The sequence below is a fragment of the Myxine glutinosa genome, chromosome 6 (assembly GCF_964187855.1).
Source record: "Myxine glutinosa chromosome 6, kmMyxGlut1.1, whole genome shotgun sequence".
In the NCBI taxonomy this organism is placed as follows: Eukaryota; Metazoa; Chordata; class Myxini; order Myxiniformes; family Myxinidae; genus Myxine; species Myxine glutinosa.
The window spans coordinates 170836852-170862026 of NC_136266.1; the positions used below are offsets into that span (position 1 = coordinate 170836852).

Sequence of the window (25175 nt, forward strand, 5' to 3'; positions counted from 1 at the left end):
GCAGAATCTAATTTATATTTTGTGAGAGGAGGCTGTGTCTGTGTGATCTTGTTGTTCATCACAGGCAGGTTGGTGGCCTTGCAGTATTTTACAGCTTTACTGCATGCTGTTATTTATCCCTGCCCTTTCACATCTGTCTCCGCTTGGCATATGGCATATGTTTTCTGAGAAACCCTTTCCTTGTTACCTCCCTCCCCACCCAACCACCCCTTTCCCCCTTAGCTTAAACTTCATTGGTCACCTCCATTCATTCATTGCTCTTTTCCCTTATCTGTGGAACTATGTTGTCTTTTCTTCTTCCTCCCAGGATTTAAAGTCTGCTGCACATTACCTCATGTTTCCCCTATTTCTCCCTACAAGTTTTGTTATATTCACCGAGACATGTCCTTATTACCCCGCACAAGCGAAGTGAAAGGTGGGGTTAAGCAATCAGTTTGTTCACGTCCATTTGTTTGTCTCTGCCTGTCTTATCAGTTTATGATCAGCAGTTTACGATCGAGGAACAACCAATTTAAATTGAATGTTATATTTTGAACACGAATCGGAAGACGAGTTTTTCATTTTAACGTACCTCGGCTCGGATTTCATCCAGATCGCACATGTGCAGAGGAGTGAGGTAATTTTATTTTCTCTTTCTGTCTGCCTGACAGCCCTGACAGCCCTGACAGCCCTGACAGCCCTGTCTGCCATGTTAGCCCTGGTGTTGGGCTAGCGGCTAGGGTGCCAGCTTAGGATCCTAGGATCCTGGGTTCGAATCCCGGTCGATCGCTGAATTAACGCCAGGGGGGTTGACTCAGCCTGTCATCCTTCCGAGGTCAGCTAATTGAGTACCAGTTCACTGGTAATTCCCTGCTTGTCGTAAAAGGCGACAAAAAGGGTTGGCGGCAGGAAGGGCATCCGGCCGTAAAACATTGCTTCAAAAAGGGGACCGAAAAACAACAACAACCACGGTCCCCGAAAAAGGCCAACCCCCGCTTGCGGGGAAAAATGGCCTCTAAGTCCTTCCTTGGCTTAGAGGCCAAAAATGGCCTCTGCCTGACAGTCAAACAAAATGGAAAATCATTTCAAACAGGAAACCTACAGTTTTTAAGGATGTCATAATGGACACAAACATGAATCACTAATGTAATGTGTTAGATAGGGTGGTGTAATAGACACTGGATAAAATGGCGGTAAAAAACGGAATTAATTTATTTATACGACTTTTACAATCTTTATTTTATTCTAATTTAATTATATACTTGAACACTGTATAACACAAATCGCTTGTCACAATACTTCGAAGAACCTCCAGTTTTTCAGTGTGTACTTCAATTTAAATATAGGTTCAATAAGATACAATAGGGTGTTATTGGTGACTGATTCTGGAGTACTTCAACACAACGAAACTTTTAGATTTTTTTTAATGATCGCTAAAATCATTTCATTAAAATTGAAGTAGAATTTAAGTAACACTGCACGCGGTGTATCGTTCTCTATGAACTCTCTAGTTTCACCTGCAACTCCTTTGCATGTTATATGTGGTATGAATGTGTTGTTGTCTTTGTTTCACCTTCCCTCTATCATGTGTTGTTCATTTGCTCCCCGCTGTTCTGTACTTCCTTGATATTAAACTCCTGCATTGAGATATATTATAAAAAGCAAGGTCTTCAAAAAAGTTCAATTTTTAAATATTTCGACTTGTTAAATATTTTGTGTGAAATGATCAATTAAACATCGAGGGTATGGTTTCTATGAAAAAAATATAAAACTAGATGGTATTCGTAGCATACTTACCCTGCGCAGTCAACTTGGTGCAAGTCAACTTTTCTATTTCTGAACGTTATTTTTTTCCTTTGATCAAATATGACTGCCAGACTACGTGAGTGATTACATTCACAACATTTTCCGTTTCCGGTCCGGTCGTGAGAGGACGCTGGCGTCACTTGCTCGCCGCTTCTCTGACTGGACCATTGTCCGTATCTTGCTTTCCTGGTGGTCGTGGCGGATTTTTGGCCATTGAGTCTGCCCTCTGCACGGTCCCGGCTCTGCTGCTCCTGGCTTCACCTGCTCGGCTCCTTCGCTGTTTCCTCGGGCTCACTCTCGTGGGTTGTGCCCATTGTTTGCAGCGGCGGTGGTGGCGGTTTGCCGCCGTGATCTTGATTAGCGGCGGCGGTCGTTTGCCGCTGCATTTGCCGCTTTGCCTCCTCAACCTTGGCCTCGTGCTCGTCTCTTCGCTCCTGTCTGCCCTCTGCATGGTCCCGGCTCTGCTCCTGGCTTCACCTGCTCGGCTCCTTCGCTGTTTCCTCGGGCCCACTCCCGTGGGTTGTGACGATTGTTTCGCCTCCTCACCCTTGGCCTCGTGCTCGTCCCTTCGCTCCTGCTGGCATGGCTCTGCGGTACTCCGCCGCAAGGCTTCTCCTGCTTAAAACCCGCTCCACCCCATCATGCATCTCTGCAATCAAATCGAATGGACTCCTGCGTCGACCCAGGTACATTCACCGTGGCTCCAGTCGTAAGTTTGTTTATTTACAATCAGGTCACTCCATCCCCATCCTCTGGTCGGCTCAGCGCACTCCCACTCATCGTCCCAACACACCTGGTCACAACAACGCACAAAATCGCACCTCCTGTCTGCGAACCCTGGCCAAATCACCTGGATTCATACCCGCCGTACAAAACAACATCAAGCTCACCCTGTTCAATACCCAGTCCCTCAACAACAAATGCCTCATCCTGAACGACTACATCCTGGAAAATAAACTGGACTTTCTCTGTCTCACTGAGACCTGGCAACAACCACTGGACTACTACACGCTCAACCTCACCACACCCAATGGATATTCTTACATCAATAAACCACGCTCGGAGGGCCGAGGTGGTGGAATTGCCGTTATTCACCGACAAGACATCAAGACCAACCTCATCTCCATCTCATCTGCTCCATCATTTGAACACCTGGCTTTTAAACTCTCTGGTCACACACAGTCAGTCATGGCTGTTGTCTACTGCCCTCCCAAACCACACCCATCATTCCTGTCTGACTTCTCCTACTTTCTGACCCAGCTATGTTCCCTCTCCCCCTCAATCCTCCTCCTTGGTGATTTCAATATCCACATGAACTCCACTGACTCCACGCTAACCACTGACTTCACTGATTTACTCACCTGCTTTAACCTCACTCAACATGTCAACTTTCCTACCCATAACCGTGGTCACATTTTGGACCTTGTCTGCTCTACTGGACTAATTTTGCACCATCTCTCTGGCTCCGACCTCACTCTCTCTGACCACCTAGCCATCACTCTGACCATCAACATCCCCACCCCAGCACCAAGGCATTATCGCACTATCAACTTCCGTAAGCTAAACGCTCTTTCACCTACCTCATTCTCATCGACCCTCTCTGAAAAAATGTCGACTTCTCCCTTCGTTGACCTCCACACCCCTTCTGACCTCACTGACTACTACAACCACACTCTCTCCTCCTGCCTTGACCAACTTGCGCCTATAAAAACCAAAACAGTTTCTTTCACCCATTCTGCTCCCTGGTTTACCCCTGAACTCCGCCTGATGAAAACTCGTGCTCGCCAACTTGAAAGACTCCGCAATAAAACAGGTCTCACAGTTCACTCCCAGGCCTACAAGGACCACATACAACACTATAAAGATGCCCTCTCCCACGCCCGCTCCGCCTACTACTCTCAAATTATCCACTCTGGCTCCGGAAACCCAAAAGCACTCTTCTCTACAATAAACAAACTCCTCAGCCCCCTGAACACCACCACCCAGTCATTCACAATAGACAACTGCATCTCCTTCCTTTCATTCTTCCAACGCAAAATTGAAAACATCTACAACAGCTTGACCACCGCCGCACCCGCTCCCCCTCAAACCACCTGCCCCCCCTTATCCTGCCATCCCCTGTCTCAATTCTCCCCAGTCTCCCCTACTGACCTCTCTGAACTCCTCATCGGAATGAAAACTGCCACCTGCACTCTTGACCCCATCCCCTCCAGCTTTGTCAAGGCCTCCCTCCCTGCTCTCTCTCCACTTATCATTGCAACAATAAACTCCTCCCTGTCTACAGGCATCGTCCCACCATCCCTCAAAATTGCTGCTGTTACCCCCATTCTGAAAAAACCTGGACTAAACCCTGACACCCTAAATAACTTCAGACCCATCTCCAACCTACCCTTTCTGTCAAAGGTTTTGGAACGCGCTGTAGCCACTCAACTCAAACATCACCTCTCTGCCAATAACCTGTATGAAACATTCCAATCCGGATTCCGCTCCAACCACAGTACTGAAACTGCTCTCCTCAAAATCACCAACGACCTTCTCCTCTCCTCTGACGCTGGCAACCTCAACATTCTCATCCTCCTCGACCTCAGCGCCGCCTTTGACACCATCGATCACACCATCCTCCTCACCCGACTTGAAACCACCTTTAACATTACCGGCACTGCCCTCTCTTGGATTAAATCGTACCTCTCTGACAGACGTCAGTTCATCTCCATCAATAACTGCAAATCCCCCACTGCTCCCCTCCCCCAAGGTGTCCCCCAAGGTTCAGTTCTTGGCCCCCTCCTCTTCATCCTTTACCTGTCCCCCCTCGGTCACTTAATCCGCCGTCATGGTCTCCAATTCCACTGCTTCGCCGATGACATCCAGCTTTTCATCTCCACCAAGTCCATCTCCACCACCACCCACTCTATCCTGACAAACTGCATCACTGAAATAAAATCCTGGCTTCAAATCAACTTCCTCAAACTTAACTGTGATAAATCTGAAATAATCATCATTGGCCCAAAAACGCTCACCAAGTCCACCCATAACTTTGCCCTCAACATCGACGGTTTCCCAGTATCCACCTCCTCACATCCGGAATCTTGGCATCATCTTTGACCAAACCCTCTCCTTCGACAAATACACTAAACAGATCACAAAGACAGCCTTCTTTCACCTGAAAAACATCGCCCGTCTCCGTCCATCCCTCTCCTCCGTGGCTGCAGAAACCCTCATCCACGCCTTCATCACTTCCCGTCTGGACTACTGCAATAGCCTCCTTTATGGTTCACCCTCAACAATCACCAATAAACTCCAATACATTCAGAACTCCGCTGCCCGTCTACTCACCCATTCCCGGACCCGTGACCACATCACCCCCGTCCTTTACAAGCTTCACTGGCTCCCCATCTCCCAGAGAATCCAGTACAAAATCCTCCACTTGACCTACAAAGCCCTCCATAACCTGGCCCCATCCTACCTGGCTGACCTCCTCTCCAGACACACTCCCACCCGCAACCTCCGCTCTGCTGGTACCAACCTCCTGACCCCCCCCCCATCCGGACCAAATTTAGATCCTGGGGGGACAGGGCCTTCTCCATCGCTGCTCCCACCCTCTGGAACTCGCTACCTCACACCATCAGAGACTCCTCCTCACTCACCACATTCAAAACATCACTCAAGACCCACCTGTTCAACACTGCATTCAACATTTAACCCACAGCATCTAACCCCTGCCTATCTCCTCTCCTTCTCCCTCCTTTGTGCTTTGAATATTTCCCTATTGATTCTTCTTTTTTGCAATTGTTTTTATGTTTTGCTATGCATTATGTTTTGCACTCTGTCAAAGCGTCTTTGGGCTTCCTGAAAAGCGCTATATAAAATAAATGCATTATTATTATTATTATTATTCATGTATATTCTCTAATATAATTGTTGTGTAGATCACGCTCAACAAATTTCAAACTGATCAGACTACGCGTTGTCCCTGTCGAATTATGGCGTCATAATTACGGCACAAATGACGTCATCGTTAACGGCACCTATTCCCCATGTGGAGTTCTTTACAAAGAGCCAAGTTTCAATTTTTTTCCATGGAGCAGTTTTGGAGATATAAAGGTGGAACGTTTTTCGTTTTTTCCAAGATGGTGTCTCTACCACGTGACCTATGACGTCATAATTATCATTAAAGTATTCTACAGGAGGAGGCGCTCCTATGGTGAAAATTTAGTGTCAATCGGACCAAGGATTACAGAGAAAAAAAATTCATACTGAACGGATGAAGCGTTATACTTGTGGAATTATGACGTCATAAAGAAGGCACCGTTGACATCATTAAAATATCTTATTCCCCATGTGGAGTACTTGACAAGACACCATGTTTCAATTTTTTTCCATGGAGCGGTTTCAGAGATATAGAGGTGCAATGTTTTTGATTTATCCAAGATGGCGCCTGTACCACGTGACCTATGATGTCATAATCATAATTAAAATATTATACAGGAGTCGCTCCTACGGTACAAATTTAGTGTCCTTCGGACTAACAGTTGCAGAGGAATTTTTTTTTTTCATCGTGATCAGATCAAGCGTCGTACTTGTTGAATTATGACATCATAATGAAGGCACCGGTGACATCATTAACATATCTTATTCCCCATGGGGTGTACTTGACAATGAGCCTTGTTTCAACTTTTTTAATTGAGTGGTTTGGGAGATAGAGAGGTGGTAACGTTTTTCCAAGATGGCGTCCGTAGCATGTGACCTATGATGTCATAATTCTGAATAAAAAAATTATACAGGCGGAGACACTTCGATGGTAAAATGTGTCAATCGGATAGACGGTTGCCGAGAAGATGACTTTTAAAAATGCAAATATGCATGTACGTACGTATGCAACCAAATGCCTAATCCTGATTTTCGCTTCGCGAGCGCAGCATAAAAAAATCAAACGCAGAAGAGTTTTGTATATATTTAACTTTTTGTTGGTCAAGGTTTATACAACAACAAACAGGAGCATGATGGAGTTGTACATTATTAATGTTACAAGTCAGGAGACGACGATGGTTCACGAGCGAGCGGTATTCAATGACAAAGGACTATAACCGAAATAGGCCCGGACAGGCCAGGCTCGGAAATGTCAAAACGAAGGTTACTGACCTTGAAATGAGATAGAAAATAATGTATAATCACTTATGAGGTTAGTTAGCTACGCAATCCCGAAAATTCGGTGAAAAATGAAAAAAAAAATGAAAAAAAAAGAAAAAAAAAAATGAAAAATGAAAAATCGAGCTCCGTGGGGCTAGACACATGACATTGGCCTAACCAAATACCGAAACCCCTGTCAGATTCCACCAAACCCCTCGGAGAAGATGTAGCTTGAAATCGATTACCCCCTAAAAAGACATCTTTTTCGGGCGTGGTTCCGCCCACAATGGGCGCAATACGCCCACTCTAGGCAGGACACAACTAGATCATGATATCAACCTCCCACCCAAGTTTCATCAAGATCGGATGATATCGTCAGTTAGTTATGCTGCGGACAGACAGACACACACACACACAGACAGACAGACAGACACACACACATGACGAATATAGTGGTCACTTGATAACTCGTGAACCAATAAATTGACGTATTTAGGAACAGCTAAATTTCCAAACGCTCTATGTACACAACTAGGATGTCTAAATGCTTCGTTGTAGGTGCTTGAAGAAGCCAAGCGTGACGCAGAACTGCACCACGCGGCCTGCAATATGGTGAAGAAAGCAGGACAAGTTTACTTCCTTTACCAACGGAATTCTGGCCAGAATTACTTCTCCATCATCTCGCCCAAGGTTGTAGCACTGATGATTACCAGGAAAACTTCCCGTGGCTCTGTTGTCATTTTTTGGGCTCTAGTGTGCATGTGCATGTTGGTTGCAATGAGGAAACATGGTAGAGACCAATTTATATGAAAATTGACTGGCCTTAATGGGGAAGATTTCGTTAGAATGAGCTGTTTGGTACTTTTTGGGGAATCGTTGTGGAATTGTGTATTGTTATTTAAATCGCATAGTATCTTTAGAAGAACATTATCCTACCTCACAAAAAATTTTTTTATTACCATTGCATATGTAATACATAGATAGGCCCCTAATTTTTCAGAAGTTTTTAACATGAAAAACAGAATATATTCTCGTTTCATAAAAGATTTCATAAAAGTGTGTTTAACAAACTTTTAAAATTATCAAAATTCCCTCGAGAACAAACTATGTCACAAATCTAAAGTGTAAGTTGTGATTGGTGAGTAAGAAGAGTCACATGTTTAGTTCATACTTTGGACATGCTGATTAGGGGCCTATCGATTTATTACATATGCAATGGTGATATCAATGCAATGATATACATATGATATACATATGATATACATATGCAATGGTGATATGCATTATCCCACCTCAATTTCATCCAGGGGCTATTTCCTTTAAGGGCCTTAAATATGGAGTTTGCCCAATCCACTCCATGTGCAAGGTGCAAGATATACATATGATATACAATATACATATGATGATACTCCATATGATATATGATACATATGATATGATACATATGATATTGTTGCGGATCTCGAGCCTGTCGACGTACTGAGGGGGGATTAAGCCCTGCTCCGCCTCGAGCTTCGAGTCCACGAGGCCGCTACCCACTCTACATTTGTGGGGGCGGATTGCTGAGCAATTCCAGCCGCCAAACCCGCAGCGAGCGCGTGGAAGGGTTTCCGGTCACAACCCGAGTACCTTCGATACACACGCCGCCGCGAGGACGGGGGCTGGACCTCACACGAGTCACGCTGGTCTGATATGCCCGAGCGGTTTGCGTGTCGCGTAACTCATGCCGTTAATTACTTTGAACCCGAACAAGCGGTTTTATCTCGTGCAATGCGAGGCCAATGGTGAAGGGACGTAAACGGCCAAGTTGTAAACAAGCACAGGTTTATTCACAAATGTACACTGGTGAGAGAAAAGGGACACAGAAGAGAAATTTAACAGTCCTTACTTACGGTTCCCAGACAAGGGCCCTCTGACTCGCTCGGGGAAGGGGAGGAAGAAGGGGACGCGCACAAAGCGCGGCCGCTTAGTGCAGTTTGCCCCGGACGGCTCGTTGGGCGTTTCCCCTCGAGGATGTTCGCGGCAGGGACGTCGACTTCAGTCGTGCACGAACAGGAATCCACGCAGCGTGTCCCGAAGTCAGCAAGGCAAAAGCGCACGTGCAGGGAGTCCAGGCAGAGAGATTGTCGGAGTACAGGGCCAACGAGAGAGATCGTCCTGCGAGAGCCTGAAACCCAAGAGAGCAAGGGCAAAAGAGAGACCAGAGCCAGGGAGAACGGGGGGCAGCAGAGAGCGAGCTCGGGGGTCCGGGCCGGGTCTTATATCCCCCCGGACCCTCACTAGAATGTTCCACGGGCCTCCACTGGCCGCCGGGCGTCACGTGTCGTGATAGTCTCTCATCAGTTACTCCCTTTAGTTCTCATTGGCCGCCGTTGCTGGCCACTCCCCTTTAGCTCTCATTGGCCGCCGTTGGTGGCCTCTCCCCTTTAGCTCCCATTGGCTGTTTGCTGCTTACCAGCCACGCCCTCCGACTCCTCCCTCGGGCCTCCTCGACTTGTCCTAGGCCCACCACATGGCATTCCAGGCCCAATGAGGCCTACCCTTACTTACCTGCCTCAACGCATACTAACACTGGGAAGGAGACTATACTTCACATTTAATAAGAAATAACTGACTAAGCGAGGCTACATGTTGTGGTGCAACTAACTAAAAGGGGGGTTGCCTTTATTCCAAAAACCACAACAATATAATACATATTGTTGCGGTTGTGAGAATAAAGATAACCTCCCCCCCCCCGCCCCCTCTTAGTTAGTTAATTAATAATAAGTGAGGACCAGCAGGAAGGGTTGGTAGAAGAGGAAACTGAAGAGGGTGCCGCAGTAGGGGAAGACAATGGCGGCGCCTCGCACGTGGCGGCGGAAGCCGAGCCAGTGGATTGGGGCCTATTTATGGCACAAATGACGGCATTTATGGTCAAGTCGGGTGAGGACATGAAAGAAATGAGGGAGGAATCCAAGTGTAATATGAAGAAGATGAGTGAGAAATCCACCAGGGGAATGAACAAAATGGGTGGTCAAATGGCTAATCAAATGGACGCCATGAGGGACGAAGCAAGGTGTGACATGAAAAAGATGGGGGAGGAGATCGGGCGCAAGCTGAGCGGGGAGGTCGCGGTGGTACGTGACGGGTTGAAGCGGTGCGTGGAGAGCGGGATAAAGCGGAGCACAGCCAAATTGACGGGGGCTATGGGAGTAGTGACGCGGGGTGTAGAGGAGCCGACGATCGTCGAATTGGGAAATAAAATTTTGGGGGCGCCAGCGAAGGCTGAGTTGGAAAAGGAAATTTTAGGGGCGCCGACGATCGTCGTGTTAGAAGAAGAGACAATTGGGGTTGAAGAGACGGGAGAGACAGAGAATAAATCACGGGAGGAACCCATGGAACATGTGCAAGGTTCGTGTTCGCACCGTGATGCTGTGCTTGCTAACCCCATAAACAGTTTGCAGGTGCTGGCGGAGAAGGGGGGCCCCGAGGTGAGTAATGCGCGAATGTGTTTGGCGCGAACGGGTGCTCGGCGAGCTTGGGAGAGAGGCGAAACCCGGGCGTTCGCGAAGGGCCCATTGTGCGGTATGCGAGGGAGTGCGTGGAGCGAGAGGGTGTTACGGAGTATGAGCGAGAGTGCGTGGAAAGAGAGTGCGTACCGGAGTGCATGGAAGGAGAGTGCATACTGGAGTGCATGGAGATAGGGTGCACACCAGAGTGTGTGGAAAAGGAGTGCGAGAAAGTGTGCACCGGAGTGTGCGATGGCTGAGTGTGTGGAGAGGGAGTGTGCACCGGAGTGTGTGATGGCCGAGTGTGCAAAAGAAAAGTGTGCACTGGCGTGTGTAAAGGAAGAGTGTGCACCGGTGTGTGCGGTAACGAAGTGTGTGGGGGGTGCGTGTGCGCCTGGGTGTGCGAGTGTGGAGTGGGTCGCGCGTGGTGAGGACGCGGCCCGGGCATCCACACCGACCGGGGTAGTCCTTTGTGGGACGGGTAGCATACGCGAGCCCCCGGTGAGTTGTGTGCTGCAGGGACCGGAGGGGATCGCTGCTGTGTCGGTCTCACAAAGACCGGCGTGCACGATTCGTGCCTTCGGCCCCCGCACTGTATGGTTGGCACTGTATGGCGGCAAGGGCGGTCGGCCGGGTTCGAGGGGAGGTTCGAAGTATCGGAGCCACGCACCTTGTCAGGTGAGGTGCCCGGATCATGGCCGGTTGGGTCATCGTGCGTGGGACCGCTAGGCCCCGCGCAGGGATGGAGCCCGGCACCTGGGCCCATCAATTCCTCCCCCCTCGGATCGTCAATGCCGGCTGGCTACCGCATACAGGCGACCAACCACCCGCATGGATCGCTCAGCCCTTCGAGGCCGAGCTGTGACAAAGCACCTCCATAGATGGGGGCTCATAGTTTAGAGGACTGAGAGTAGTGTACCCCACGTGGGGGAATGGTAGTGCAACCATTCCTCACACGGGGGGGGGGGGGGGGGGGGCATGAGCACTAGTTTAGGGGGATGGCAGTGTTAGGCCCATGGAGGGGCCAGCAATGGTTGCCTCCATGGGGAACCAAAGCTCGCTGAGGGAGGGCTAGGATAATAATAGGGATTTAGAAGACCTTAGGGACAAGAGCTGAATTTCCGCACGTGAAAAAGCTGAATGCCTCAACTCTGTGTTTGCCTCTAAATCTTGTGTCCCAAACCCATCCCTCTCTGTACCCACCGTACCCAGTCGTACCCAGCTGCTCCTGGACTCTGTGTCCTTTCCTCCTGACAAGGTGGAAACGTTTCTGTCAACCCTCGACTCTGATTCTGCAACTGGTCCTGACGGCATCAGCCCACGGGTCCTAAAATCATGTTCTTCTGCTCTTTCACTCCCTCTTTCTGTTCTCTTCACCCTCTCTTTTGCTCAAGGTCATCTGCCATCTGCTTGGAAATCAGCCAACATCACCGCTTTGCACAAAAAAGGTGCAAAAACAGATCCCAGCAACTACAGACCAATCGGCCTTCTCCCAATTATCAGCAAAGTCATGGAATCCATCATTGCTTCAGATATTAAATCTTTCCTCTTCTCCAATGGCTTGATCTCTGATCATCAATTTGGTTTCAGACCTGGTCACTCTACTCTGGACATGCTGCTTCTGCTTTCTCAACAATGGATGGAGGTCCTCAACACCAAACAGGAAATTAGAGCTGTCTCCCTTGACATTTCACGTGCCTTCGATACGGTCTGGCACCCTGCTCTGCTCTCCAAACTCTCCTCCTTTGGTATCCATGGAAATCTCCACGCATGGCTGGCGGACTTCCTCTCTGGTCGTAGTCAACGTGTGGCCCTGAATGGGTTTCTCTCATCTCCTCTTCCTGTTCAGGCTGGAGTTCCCCAAGGTAGTGTTCTGGGCCCTGTGCTTTTTCTGGTCTTCATCAATGATCTCTCTGACTCTCTTGAAAATCCTCTCTATCTCTTTGCTGACGACTCTACTCTCTGTCGCTCCATTCCTCATCCCTCAGATCGGCAGTCTGCAGCCTCCTCACTCTCTGCAGACCTGGACAAAATCACAGACTGGTCAAACAAGTGGAACATGTCTTTCAATCCTGACAAATCTCACACTCTTACAATGTCTCTCCGAAAGGACCGACTGGACAACCCTCCCATCTACTTTCTCAACAATCCTCTCCAAGAAGTTCTGTCGCTCAAGCTTTTGGGTCTCACTATCTGCCATGATCTTTCTTGGGAAAACCACATTTCCAAGCTGGCCTCCAAAGCCAGTCGCCGACTGGGCATCCTCCGTCGTGCGAAGTCCTTCCTTGGCACACCTGAGCTCCTCACCACATACAAGGCTTTCATCCGCAGCTCAATGGAATACTGTTCCCCCCTCTGGGCTGGTGCTCCTGCCTCACACCTTGCTCGGCTTCACGCTGTTGAGGCCAAAGCTTTCAGAATCATTGGAATCTCCTGCGATGTAGTCAACGCCGAGGGCCTTTCACTCACTCACCGCAGGCAGGTTGGTGGTCTTTCTGTCTTCTACCGACTCCTCTCCGGCCTTGCTCCCCCAGCTCTCTCTGTGCTCTGTCCCCCCAATATTCCTTCAGGTCGCACAAGATCTGCCTGCAACCCTCTTATGGTGAAACTGCCAAAGTCTAGGCTCTCTGCTCACCTTCACTCTTTCATTCCCCTTTTCTCCCGCCTCTGGAACAAACTCCCCCACTCCCTTCAATCCCACTCCTCCCTCCAGGTCTTTAAAACAGCTGTTCACCACCATCTCTTATCGTCCCCCATCGAAAACCTTGATCTTTTCTACCCCCGGTAATTCACCCCAGAGTCCTTGCAGTGTTCATATGTTTTAATCCTCTCCCACCTCCCCCCAAGTCCTCCCGATGTCCCTGCTCTCAAATGTTTTGTGTCCTGCCCCCTCTTCCCCCTCTCTTTTGTGTCCTTCCCCCTCTCTCCCCATCTTGTCTGCCGCTCCCCTTGTTTTTTGTGTTTTGTGTGTCGGTTTGTCTTTTTGTGTGATTAATGTTAGCTCTTTCACGAGCCTCGATCTTGTATACAAAAAAAAATAAAATAAAGTAGGACACCTGAACTGTAGAGGTGACGTAGAGAGTTTAGGTGGTTGTTAAAGGAAAGGGTGTGCATAGTGTAAAGGGACAACGAGGGAAGCACGAGTTTTAGGGGAAATTAGTTAGATAGATGATGCTGTGTGTTTGAGGAATTGTGTAATGGTGTGTGAAAGTAGTGGTGTGTGGAAATAAGTGGTGTGCAAAATAAATGGTGTGAGAATAAAAGGAGTGGAATGCTTGGTGTGGAATGCATTGTGCGAAGGATTGAATGGGGGGGAATGGAACCCATTCGTGAAAGCCCGGGGGGGGGGGGGGGTTAGTGTAAAGCCAGGTAGAGGGCATAGGTAAATTGAATGGATATTGACACCTGTGGTGCGGGTAGTAGCAAGTAGTGTTTTTTCGGGTGCATGAAACTGTGGAATGGCTGGGCATGGGGCTTAATTGGTGCGTGTGGTTATTGGGGCACTCTGTCACTGGTAGCTTGTCGGCCAGGTATGGCCGCAGGTAGTCTCTGGGAGCCGGTTAGTTGTAGTGAGTGAGTGGGGCCCGAGGATCCAAGGGAAGGACCCGGGTTACCCGATGCCGGGGGGGGGGGGGCATCGTGGGGGTAAGTGCCAGTGAGGGCCTTCCCCGGTTTGTGTAGTCGCAAGGAGCAGGCAAGCTCGGGAGGCGGCTTCAGTGGCTGAGGTGCGCAGGTAGGTGGACCTGCTGGTAGAGCCACACGACCCAGCCCCGAAATTGTGCGAGGGCACAGTGCGAAAATTTGTGGGGTGAGACCCAAATTTGGAGGGCACCACAGTGTGGGCAATGGGAATTCGGGTTCTTAGAACCACATAGTTTAAAGAGGCAGATTGGCAGGGTACGACCCCGGGTAGTTTAAAAGTGTAATGTTATTAGTGTAGTTAGGATGAGAAATTCCTTCGCACCATCCACAGCCAGTCACGAGGAGGACGAGCTTCACACCGTAAGGCTCTGTAAGCCGTTTGGAAGTAAGACGCATCATGACGTGAGAGAGACATTGTGTTTGTTCCATCCTTTCCTTCCTGGGAGGGATTTGGAGACGAATTTGGTATAGAGGGGGATATGGGAGACAAGACGTAGAGACGGATTGTAAATACAAGGGGGGCTAGGGTAGTGTAGCCAACGGTGGGGGGTACGGACGGCTAGGGACGAGCTTGCTCCGCTCGCTCTTCCGTGTCCCTCGCACCGCACCAGGTATGGTGGTGCCTGGGCACCTTGTTTTTCGCATGCTACCGCGTGCCTTTCCCTTTGCTTGTTGCGCCTTGTCTTCCCTCCCCGCCCCAGGACAATTTTGGAGGCCGAACTGTGCAGCACCATTACTCCTGTGCAGCACCATTACTCCTGTGCAGCATCCATGCTGCCATGCTACACCTGTGCAGCCGACCTGTGCCGCACTTTGCTGCCAAACCCATTTTGCTGCACCCTTGTCACACCTGTGCAGCACCTTGATGCTAGTCCTTTTGCTGCACCCTTGCTACACCTGTGCAGCCGACCTGTGCCGCACTTTTGCTGCCAAACCACCTTTGCTGCACCTATGAACCACAAGCCTTGTGGCTCGCACCTCTGCTGTGCAGCATCTTGCTGCAACTTACCTTGCACCTTGGGACCACCTGTGAGTGGCACTGACGCCACGCAGTTGGACCACATGAGAGTGGCCCTAAAAAAAAAAAAAAAAAAAAAAAAAATATATATATATATATAAATGATCGTTTTAAGGCCATTTTCCCCGCTAGAGCGGGGGTTAGCCTTGCGGGCCCCATGAGCTCATGGTTCCCTGTTTGAGGCAATGTTTTTATGGCCGGATGCCCTTCCTGACGCCAACCCTTAGTCGCCTCTTACGATGCGCAGGGCTACGGTGTACCTATTCTAACCGGGGTACACACCGGGTGGACCACGTGAGAGTGGCCCTGCTGGCCAATAAAAATAAATTGTGTGCTATTGTGTGCTAGTTATGAAGATTGAAGACTTAGATGGCCCTGATGCTTCATATGCCCTGTATGCTGGTCAGGGCCAGCCGGTTTTGTTAGCCGCACACTGAAGATGCAAGATGCAAGCAGCAAGTGCCACATTGAGTGCTTTGTTTCTCTCCTCCAATTTCTTCCTAAAGTACAGGTCCTGGGTTGTAGATTTGTAAATAAACGTTATGTCTGTGCTTGTAAATATATGTGCTTGTAAATATAAGAATGTTGCCCACCGGCTATGTGTTTAGTTTACAAAATTCCGGAAATACTCGGATAGTTGTGGGTGTGAGTCTGATAGGGTAGCTGCTCAACGCATTAGGGGGGACATATCTAGTGTTAAAATGTCGCACACGTGGGTTAGAATAAATGTTAGGGGGATTACACCTATGTGCCACATTAAAAGTAAAGGTAAAATTGCATGCCAGACTCTACTGGTCGTTCCGATGTTGGGGTCGACTCTGGACGAGTCTGGTGAGAGAGGGGGGTAGTGTTGCAGTTGTGAGAATAAAGATAACCCCCCCCTCTTAGTTGCACTACAACATGTAGCCTCGCTTAGTTTAGTTATTTCTTATTAAATGTAAGCATAGTCTCCTTTCCTGTGTTAGTATGCGTTGGAGCAGGCCAGTAAGTGTAGGCTTCGTTGTTCATTGGGCTGGAATGCCATGTGCTCTTTGGGCTGGAATGCCATGTGCTACGCCCAGAACGAGTCTGGGTGGCCCAAGGGAGGAGCTACAGGGGAGTGACCGGTAAGCGGCAAGCAGCCAATGGAAGCTCAGGGGAGTGGCTAACAACGGCAGCCAAGGCTTGGAACTTTCTAATGGGACTCTGGGAGGGGGCTATAAAAACCCTGCCTTGATCCCCCAAAGCGCAGTCTGTGGGTGGTTCTCTCTGTGATCGAGGCTCTCTGTGCATTAACTCTCCCTGCCCTGCGCTCTGCTGCCTGTTAATAGCGCTTGCGAGGACGATCTCTCCCGGGGTCGCAGACGCCAACGATCTCCCTGCCTGAGCTCCCTGCACGTGCCGAGAACATCCCAGGGACACGCCCAGCGAGCTGACCGGGGCGAACGGCACCAACGACCACGCTTGGGGCACGTCGTCCTTCTTCATCCTTTTCCCCGCGTGAGTGAGTGGGCCCTTTTCCGGGGATTAAGTAAGGACGATAAGTTTCTGCTCTGTGTCTCTTTGCCCTGATCATTTGTATAAATTGTATAATAAACCTGTGTTCTTTCGCATCCATTTGGCCGTTCATGTCATTTCCCACCATTGGCTTCGCACTGTACGAATAAAACCGCTCAATCCGGTTCAATAATAATTAACGGCACGAGTCACTTGACACACGAATCGCTCGGGCGTATCAGACCAGCGTGACTCGTGCGAGGTCCAGTCCCCGTTCTTGTAGCGGCGTGTGTATAGAAGGTACGTGGGGATTCGACCCGATAACCTTCCGCACGCTCGCTACGGGGGTGGCTGTTGGAATTGCTCTGCAATCCGCCCCACGAGTGTAAAGTGGGTCGCGGCCTCGTGGACTTGAAGGCCCGAGAGGGAAAAGGATTTAACCCCCCTCTGTACGTCGACGGGCTCGAGATCCGCAACAATATGATATGATACATATGACTCCATATGATATATGATACTCCATATGACACTCCATATAAGATATACATATGATATACAAATGATACTCCATGTGCAAGATACTCCATGATACTCCATGTGCAAGATATACATATGATATACATATGCAATGGTGACATGCATTATCCTACCTCACAATTTTATCCAGGGGCTATTTCCTTTAAGGGCCTTAAATATGGAGTTCGCCCAATCCACTCCATGTGCAAGGTTTAACCACATATTTCATTAGGTTAACCCTATTGGAATATTCCTATGGCGGATGTCACATCAGAATGTGGTACCACTTTTTTTTCTAAAGGTCAATGATTGTGATTAGGGATGCGGGGGGATGGAGGGAAGTGGGAGTGATTGGGTGAGTTGTAACATTCGAGATGATTGAAATGGTTGGGAGGACTTCAATTTGAAAGTGTTAGGCAGCAATTGATCCATAAATTCACATATTTTTCTTTTCAGGGCAATAGAGTACACACGGATATATATACTAGTGAGGTACCCGTGCTGTGCACGGGTAGGAAGCCTAAATCAAACAAAGAATGTGGAAACGGTGAATGCTAAACCATGGAACCAATAAATTCCACATTCCTGTGCCCCCTTCAGTCACACGTCAGACATGGACAGCAGGTTCGTGAAAGACTTAGGTTTAAAAAAAACGGCAAATGGGAAACCATTAACCAATAAATTCCACATTCCTGTGCCACCTGTATTCAAACATCAAGCATGGACAGCAGGGTTCGTGAAGGACTTGCACGAAAACGTACCCGTTTGAATGGTTCAATACCCGTCAATGGCGAATCCGCGAATGTCACGGTTAGAAAGTAGAAACCCTCACTTCATTTCCTAATTCACTTGAACTCAATATCTCTATTTTCATTCCAAACAGCATAACTCCAATCACAAATTAAATAGCATTAATACAAAAAATAAACTTTTTCCAACACTCGTGACGTAAACAAGTACTGTATTTAGGTCCGTGCTGACGTTGCATCCGAATGTGGAGCAGTTCCGTACGGTTGGAAATTCAAAATAATAATTGTATTCACTCAATTTCAAACAGCATCACTCCAATCATAAATTGATACAATAACAAAATACTGTGTTAAATGACAATTGTATTAAGATATTATCAAACCAGCTCATTATCGTCATTACACGTGTCATACATGTCATGTATTGTCATACATGTGTTCACTTCCGGATTTGGGGCAGCTCGGTATCGAGTCAATTTCAAAATCATAATTTTATGGAGGAACTTATGAAACCTCTTACCTACCTTACGACATCCACTGGGACCCCAAAACGTTCCACTGAATGTTTGCAAGGCTATCCCCAAAACAGACGGAGTAGTTTGGAGACGGACAGACAGACACTCCTGTTTTATAATATAGATTCCATCACACAACTGATGGGATAACGAATTCGGCAGACAATTGTCACTTGCCGCCATTTTCTGTTTTTTCTTTGCATTCAATCATTTGAGTTCTGTTTATCTGATCTTTATCACATGCAGCTTGCACATAGGCCTACTGTTTGAGTAGGAACGGTTCCAATTCACATTGAAATCGGCCTGTTAAAGGTGAAAGTCAGTTCTTATCTGCAGACGACTTACACGAGTGCACTCGAATCCTCGACACGCAAATTTACCTTCGTTCCCAGAACGATTAATATTTCATCCCAAGTATCGGTTGTCTTTCATGTTTTGCAGAATCGTTGTAGTTTTATCCTCTCGGATGACAACCAAGCGACCAGTCTATGAAGCATGTTTATGTAGATGTATCTACCTGTGCGTCAGTAGTTTGTTATAGTGCAATGTATTATGCCTCCTATGTTCTAATAAATCAGAACTGTATTATTCTGTCGCAGATATGACTGAGACATGGCCAGTAGAGACTTGGTACTTCCAAGAGGTACTTTACACTGATGGTACTTGGTACTTCTGTACACTGATGCCATTCTAATTGCTACAAGACTTTCCCTAGCACAAACATCTCTCATTCAGAAGAGACGCGGGCCATCACCTTGCTACTCTGAGGCTTCAGGATCTGACTTGACAGAAATTGGGGAAAACCACATTTCCAAGCTGGCCTCCAAAGCCAGTCGCCGACTGGGCATCCTCCGTCGTGCGAAGTCCTTCCTCGGCACACCTGAGCTCCTCACCACATACAAGGCTTTCATCCACAGCTCAACGGAATACTGTTCTCCCCTATGGGCCGGTGCTCCTGCCTCACACCTAGCTCGGCTTCACGCTGTTGAAACCAAAGCTTTCAGAATTATTGGAATCTCCCGCCATGAAGCTATCTCTGAGGGCCTTTCACTCACTCACCGCAGGCAGGTAGGTGGTCTTTCTGTCTTCTACCGACTCCTCTCCGGCCTTGCACCCCCAGCTCTCTCTGTGCTCTGTCCCCCAAATATTCCTACAGGTCGCACAAGATCTGCCAGCAACCCTCTGATGGTTAAACTGCCGAAATCTCGGCTCTCTGCTCACCTTCACTCTTTCATTCCTCTTTTCCCCCGCCTCTGGAACAAACTCTCTCACTCCCGTCAATCCCACTCGTCCCTCCAGGTCTTTAAAACAGCTGTTCACCACCATCTTATCTTCCCCCATCCCAAACCTTGATCTTTTCTACCCCCGCTAATTCACCCCAGATCCACCTTGTTTGAAATTCCAACTTCTTTCCTGGAAGTCCTGGCAGTGTCCATATGTTTTATACCTCTCCCCCCCCCCCCCTTCCCATGCCCCCCCCCCCCAAAGCCCTCGCCCTCCCACAGATCTCTCGATGTCTCCATGTCTCTCGGTCCCTGCTCTCAAATGTTGTGTTTGTGTCCTTCCCCCTCTCTCCCCATCTTCTCTACCGCTCCCGATGTTATATGTTTGAAGTGTCGGTTTGTCTTTCTGTGTGATTAATGTTCGCTCTTTCACGAGCCTCGATCTTGTATACAAAAAAAAAAAATATCTCAGTGAAAAGTTTTGGACTGGTCTAGGTGCATATTCTGAAAAGCAAAGGTCACAATAAGGTGAAGTAAATGCTGAATGTTCGCACATTTGAAGTTTGTGGATCTATTGAACATGCAGCAAAGGCGCAAGGTGACGAGGATATGCTGCATGTACTCCGTGGTGTGAACATTGATCTTGTTTAGGCTGAAGCCAAATATTACAAGGTATACTTTTCAAATTACCCCAGCACATGTAACATCCAGCATTGAGCTTTCAAGGCCAGTGAATGAAAGACAAATATGTTCGTGCTTTCAGTGTACCAGTTGATGATCTTAAATATGAATTGGTGGCTGGTCGGGCATACGACGTGGGCAATCTACTCGGCAAGTACAAGTCTTTTCTTGAGATTCAAGGTATTGACACTGAGAAGGCCACCATGGACCCGAGGCAGCATTTTAAACTTTTTTTGGGGAGGGCATGAGGTGGTCCCATGTCAAAAAATGTCAGCCAGAAGTGGTGCAGTTTCTCTCTGGAAGATGTTCTGAATGCAGCTTTCAAACAAATGGCTGATCCATCTGTACCCAGAGCATCTACGGATGATGAACATATTTGCGACCAGGCCAAGCGCACCAGTCTTTAGCACCGCACTGCGATGCTGGTAAAAGGCGATATCGTCCAGTGCGATTGGATTTCTATAAAACTTATGAACTTCACGGATTTGAATCTTGCCTCAGCAAAAACTATTTTATTTTATTTTTTTTGTATACTGAATCGAGGCTCGTGAAAGACCTAACATTTATTTCACAAACAAATCAACCAGACAACTATTATTCCAGACAGTCTCTATTGGTGCTTATTCTGGAGCATTTATGCTGAAGACCTTCCTCCAGAATGCAGAAACCAATCAGATCCACACAATATGTTCTCCACTGCTCGTTCCATGCAGGAGTCAAGACCTCAAAGCACACAAGTCTTGCCATGGCGGTATACCATATAACCGGCTCAAAATAACTGTCGTATCAAGACTGGGTGTCGTCGGTCTGATTTAACATGCCGGGTTATTGTATTGGACTTGCGTGTACATGCATTGGTGACAACTGTGGAAACCCAAGGAACTTCTTGGATTATGATGATTCTGGTGGTGAGTCAACCCATGCCATGCAGACTTAAAACATTTTTCATGATATCCACTTTCCAGTGTTGCCTCCTCCTCTTGTATTTCTTTCTAGAAAGTCATCCTTGAGTAATTTAAACCTTTCTGGCCTGGCAGTGATAAGCAGGAGGATGACGATGATAATTAAAATTCAACCGATACAATAGATAAGCCTGGTGTTGGCTTAGCAGTTAGGGTGCCGCCTTGGGATCCGAGGATCCTGAGTTCGAATCCCAGTCGATCGCTGAATTAACACCAGGGTGGTTGACTCAGCCTATCATCCTTCCGATGTCGGCAAATTGAGTACCAGTTCACTGGTAATTCCCTGTGTGTTGCAAGAGGCGACTAACAGGGTTGGCGGCAGGAAGGGCATCCGGCCATAAAACATTGCCTCAAAAAGGGGACCATGGTGCCCAAAAAAGGCCAACCCCTGCTCTGCGGGGAAAAATGGCCTCTAAAGGTGGTTCTTCTTCACCAATGAGTGATATGGCTAACCAGGCGGAGGTATGCTCTCTACTGAGTGCCGTTCTAGTTTGTTGCTGTCTTTATGTGGTTTTTCATGACGTAATCCAATATGGCTGCCGAACCATGTGACCGATGACATCATCAATTAAATTCTCCCATTACAATTGTTGTGTAGATCACACTCAATAAATTTCAAACTGATTGGACTAAGCATTGTACTTGCTGAATTATGATGTCATAATGAAGCATGAATGACATCAACATGAATATATGTTGTTCTCCATGGGGAGTACTGCACTTGACAATGAGCCATGTTTCAATTTTTTCCATGGAGCGGTTTCGGAGATATAGAGGTGCAAAGTTTTTTGGTTTTTCCAAGATGGTGCCCATACCACGTGACCTATGACGTCATAATTATCATTAAAATTATACAGGAGGAGGTGTTCCTCTGGTGAAAATTTCATGTCAATTGGACCAACGGTTGCAAAGAAAAGCATACTCGTATTTTTTTTATTTTTTTTGTATACAAGATCGAGGCTCGTGTCAGAGCTAACATTAATGACAAAAAAACAAACGGACACATAAGACGAAATAAATGGAGCGGGAAACAAGATGGGGAGGGAGGGGGAAGCACACAAGTACAACATTTGAGAGCAGGGACATCGGGAGATCTGTGGGAGGTAGAGGGCTTGGGGGGAGGAGGCGTGGGAAGGGGGTGGAGGGTGGGAGAGGTAAAAAATCACATGGACACTGCTAGGACCTCCAGGAAAGAAGTTGGTATTTCAGAAAAGTGGATCTGGATGAATTAACTTGTGTAGAAAAGTTTGTTTAAATGTTTAATTAAATGTTTTGGATGGGGGAAGATAAGAGATGGTAGTGAACACCTATTTTAAAGACCTGGAGGGATGAGTGGAATTGAAGAGAGTTAGGGAGTTTGTTCCAGAGGTGGGAGAAAAGAGGAATGAAAGAGGGAAGGTGAGCAGAGAGTCTTGATTTTGGCAGTTTCACCAGAAGAGGGTTGCAGGCAGATCTTGTGCAACCTGTAGGAATATTTGGGGGACAGCACAGACAGGGCTGGGGAGGGATAGGTCAGAGAGGCTAGGCCAGTGTTCTGTGTGGACAAGCAGACAGACGAACAAACAGACCCAAATGCAATACCCTCTCCTATGATGAGTGTAACTAGAACGGCGCTCAGTATAAAACATACCACCGCCAGGCTGACCAGTTTACGTTTTGTATCTCACTGATAGGCCGGATCTGGAGCAGGATCTGAACCAAAATCTAATCGGCTTGTTCTCGTCACCTAACCAACTCGTGCACCAAGTTTTGTCCGAATCCATCCATAGCTTTTTGAGATATCCTGTTCACAGACACACAGACAGATAGACAAACAGGGGTTAAAACATAACCTCCATCCACCTTCGTTGACAGAGGTAATCAACCTAACGTGTCCCTGTTTACAATGGAAAGGTTTATCCTACATGAGCACACAGGCCATTCTATTTTAACAGTTCTAAGGGCTTCCTCCCTCCCCCCCCCCCCCCCCCCCCCCCCCACACACACACACACACACACACACACACACACACACACACACACACACACACACACACACACACACACGTAACGACTAGCAATACCTTGGTAAATGGTGAAAAAAGACAAAGTACCTGTGATTTATTTGGGATTGTGACACATGATATGATACATTTGTCATTTGGGACTCGAGAGTAAAAGTCATGCCTTCCCTCTTATTTGCAGGAATGGGGCTCAAGTCAACCACACAAGTTTATCGGAGCATTTCAGCTGCAGCAAGATATGTCATGGATGCCACTGGAACATGGAGATGAGGAAAATTCTCAAAAACATGCTTTGCAAAAGTTTCTTTCTGAACCACTTTTCCAGGATGCATTCTGAAGAGTTATGCAAGGCTAGAGTTCAACAGGAGGTTTTATAGAAATTAATAATGATAAAGAATTGCAATCTTTTGCTTCATTCGTTAATTGAGGAACTTGGCCGCAAACCGAGTACCGACCAGCACTTTGCAAACCGACTGTTTTGTGCACCCAGCTATGATGTGGTGTGCACCTTGCCCATTTTGATGGCTCTTGGAATGGTGTGCTGGGATATCTGCCTTGCACCCCCTGCATGCGGATAATTTTTGAATCGGACTGAAGACATTTTGGAGTGTTCCATTTGTTCATTTGTCCATAATAAGTACAGTTCAACTTTGAAGTGCCAATGAAGAACTCGTCTTGCTCGTGAAGGCTTGTGTTGGTCTGCGTTGGTGAACAGAACGACGAATGGAATTTCTACACTGATGAAGGGTTAACGATTGAAATATCAGCTTCTCCTTCCTTCTCATGGCTGTGTACATCATGCTATCATGTCATGTGCATATCACGTATAATGTCATGTGTCACGTGTGCGTCACCTCATACCGTCATGTCATATGCAGATCACATCGTGTATCATCTGTGTGTCACGTTGCACTATCAAATAATGTGTTTATCGCATGTAATGTCATGTATCATGTTTGCATCACATCATGTTATGTCATGCGTGTATCACATGTTTGCATCACGTCACTCTATCATGCCATGTGCATAATCACATCTTGTCACGTCACACTACCACATCATGTTATCACATGTGCATCATGTCAAGCTATCATGTCATGTATCATGCGTGCTTCACAACCCACATGTCATGTATAATGTGTATGTCACATCACACTATCGCATGTATGATGTGTTTGTCACGTCACACTATCACGTCATGTAGCATGTGTGCATCATGCTATCACATCATGTGCGTATCATGTGTGCACATGTATCGTGCGTGCGTCGTCCTATAACGTCATGTGCATATCATGTCATGTGTGCATCACATCATGCTATCATGTCACGTGCATATCACGTCATATATCATGTGTGTCACGTGACGCTATCACATCATCGAGTGTATCACATCTATCAGATGTGCCTCACATCATGCTCCATCGACGTTCTGTTTATTCCATACATTGTTCATTCAATCCCCATATGTTGGGCTAATCGAGGTTTTCCTGTCTTTGCTTCTTGTGAGATTCTGCATTATAAACGATCCTCCAACTTTCATGGAGATGTCTAAATAAATTAAATCGACAATTTTTCATTTCTGTAGTACTGTACTTCTCTCTAGCCTAAAGCACCTCGTGGTACATTAATAAATATGAGAATGTGCTGATGAATGGCTCCGTGTACCATGTTTAATGCATTGGGAGTTTGGTGAGCTTGCATTCTTGTAATACCTAAAATGGTGTCATCAATGATGTAAAACCAATTACAAGTTCTCTTCTTCCTTTGCATTATGGGCACTACCTCGTCATACATTTTCTGCTCGGAGATCTGGACAAGCACACCAAGCCAAGGTTCTTAATTGGGTAGCACAAATTATACCCGTTTTCAATTCACCTGTTCATTGTTTTGTCTGCTTTTGTTGATCATGTATGTACCTGGCAAATTTTTACTCGAGTGAAGTCCATGGTGCGCCATCGCAGATCCTCACGCTTCCCACCTAATGATGTTG

At 47.3% G+C, this 25175-nt stretch overlaps 1 protein-coding gene across 2 annotated transcripts in view; it reads left to right on the forward strand.

The window, feature by feature from the left end:
* Positions 1 to 24833, forward strand: part of C6H1orf50 (chromosome 6 C1orf50 homolog) — a 29452-nt gene extending 4619 nt beyond the window's left edge. The window contains exons 4-6 of one of the 2 annotated variants that reach the window (XR_010981950.2): positions 7471 to 7602; positions 16371 to 16539; positions 23367 to 24833. Coding sequence is in view for 1 of the 2 variants with exons in the window: in XM_068100418.2 (XP_067956519.1) it covers positions 7471 to 7602; positions 23367 to 23522 (288 nt within the window). In the remaining variant the exon portion in view is untranslated. The remainder of the gene's footprint in view (positions 1 to 7470; positions 7603 to 16370; positions 16540 to 23366) is intronic. The other variant, XM_068100418.2, reaches the window with a different exon arrangement.
* The last annotated feature ends 342 nt before the right edge of the window (positions 24834 to 25175 follow it).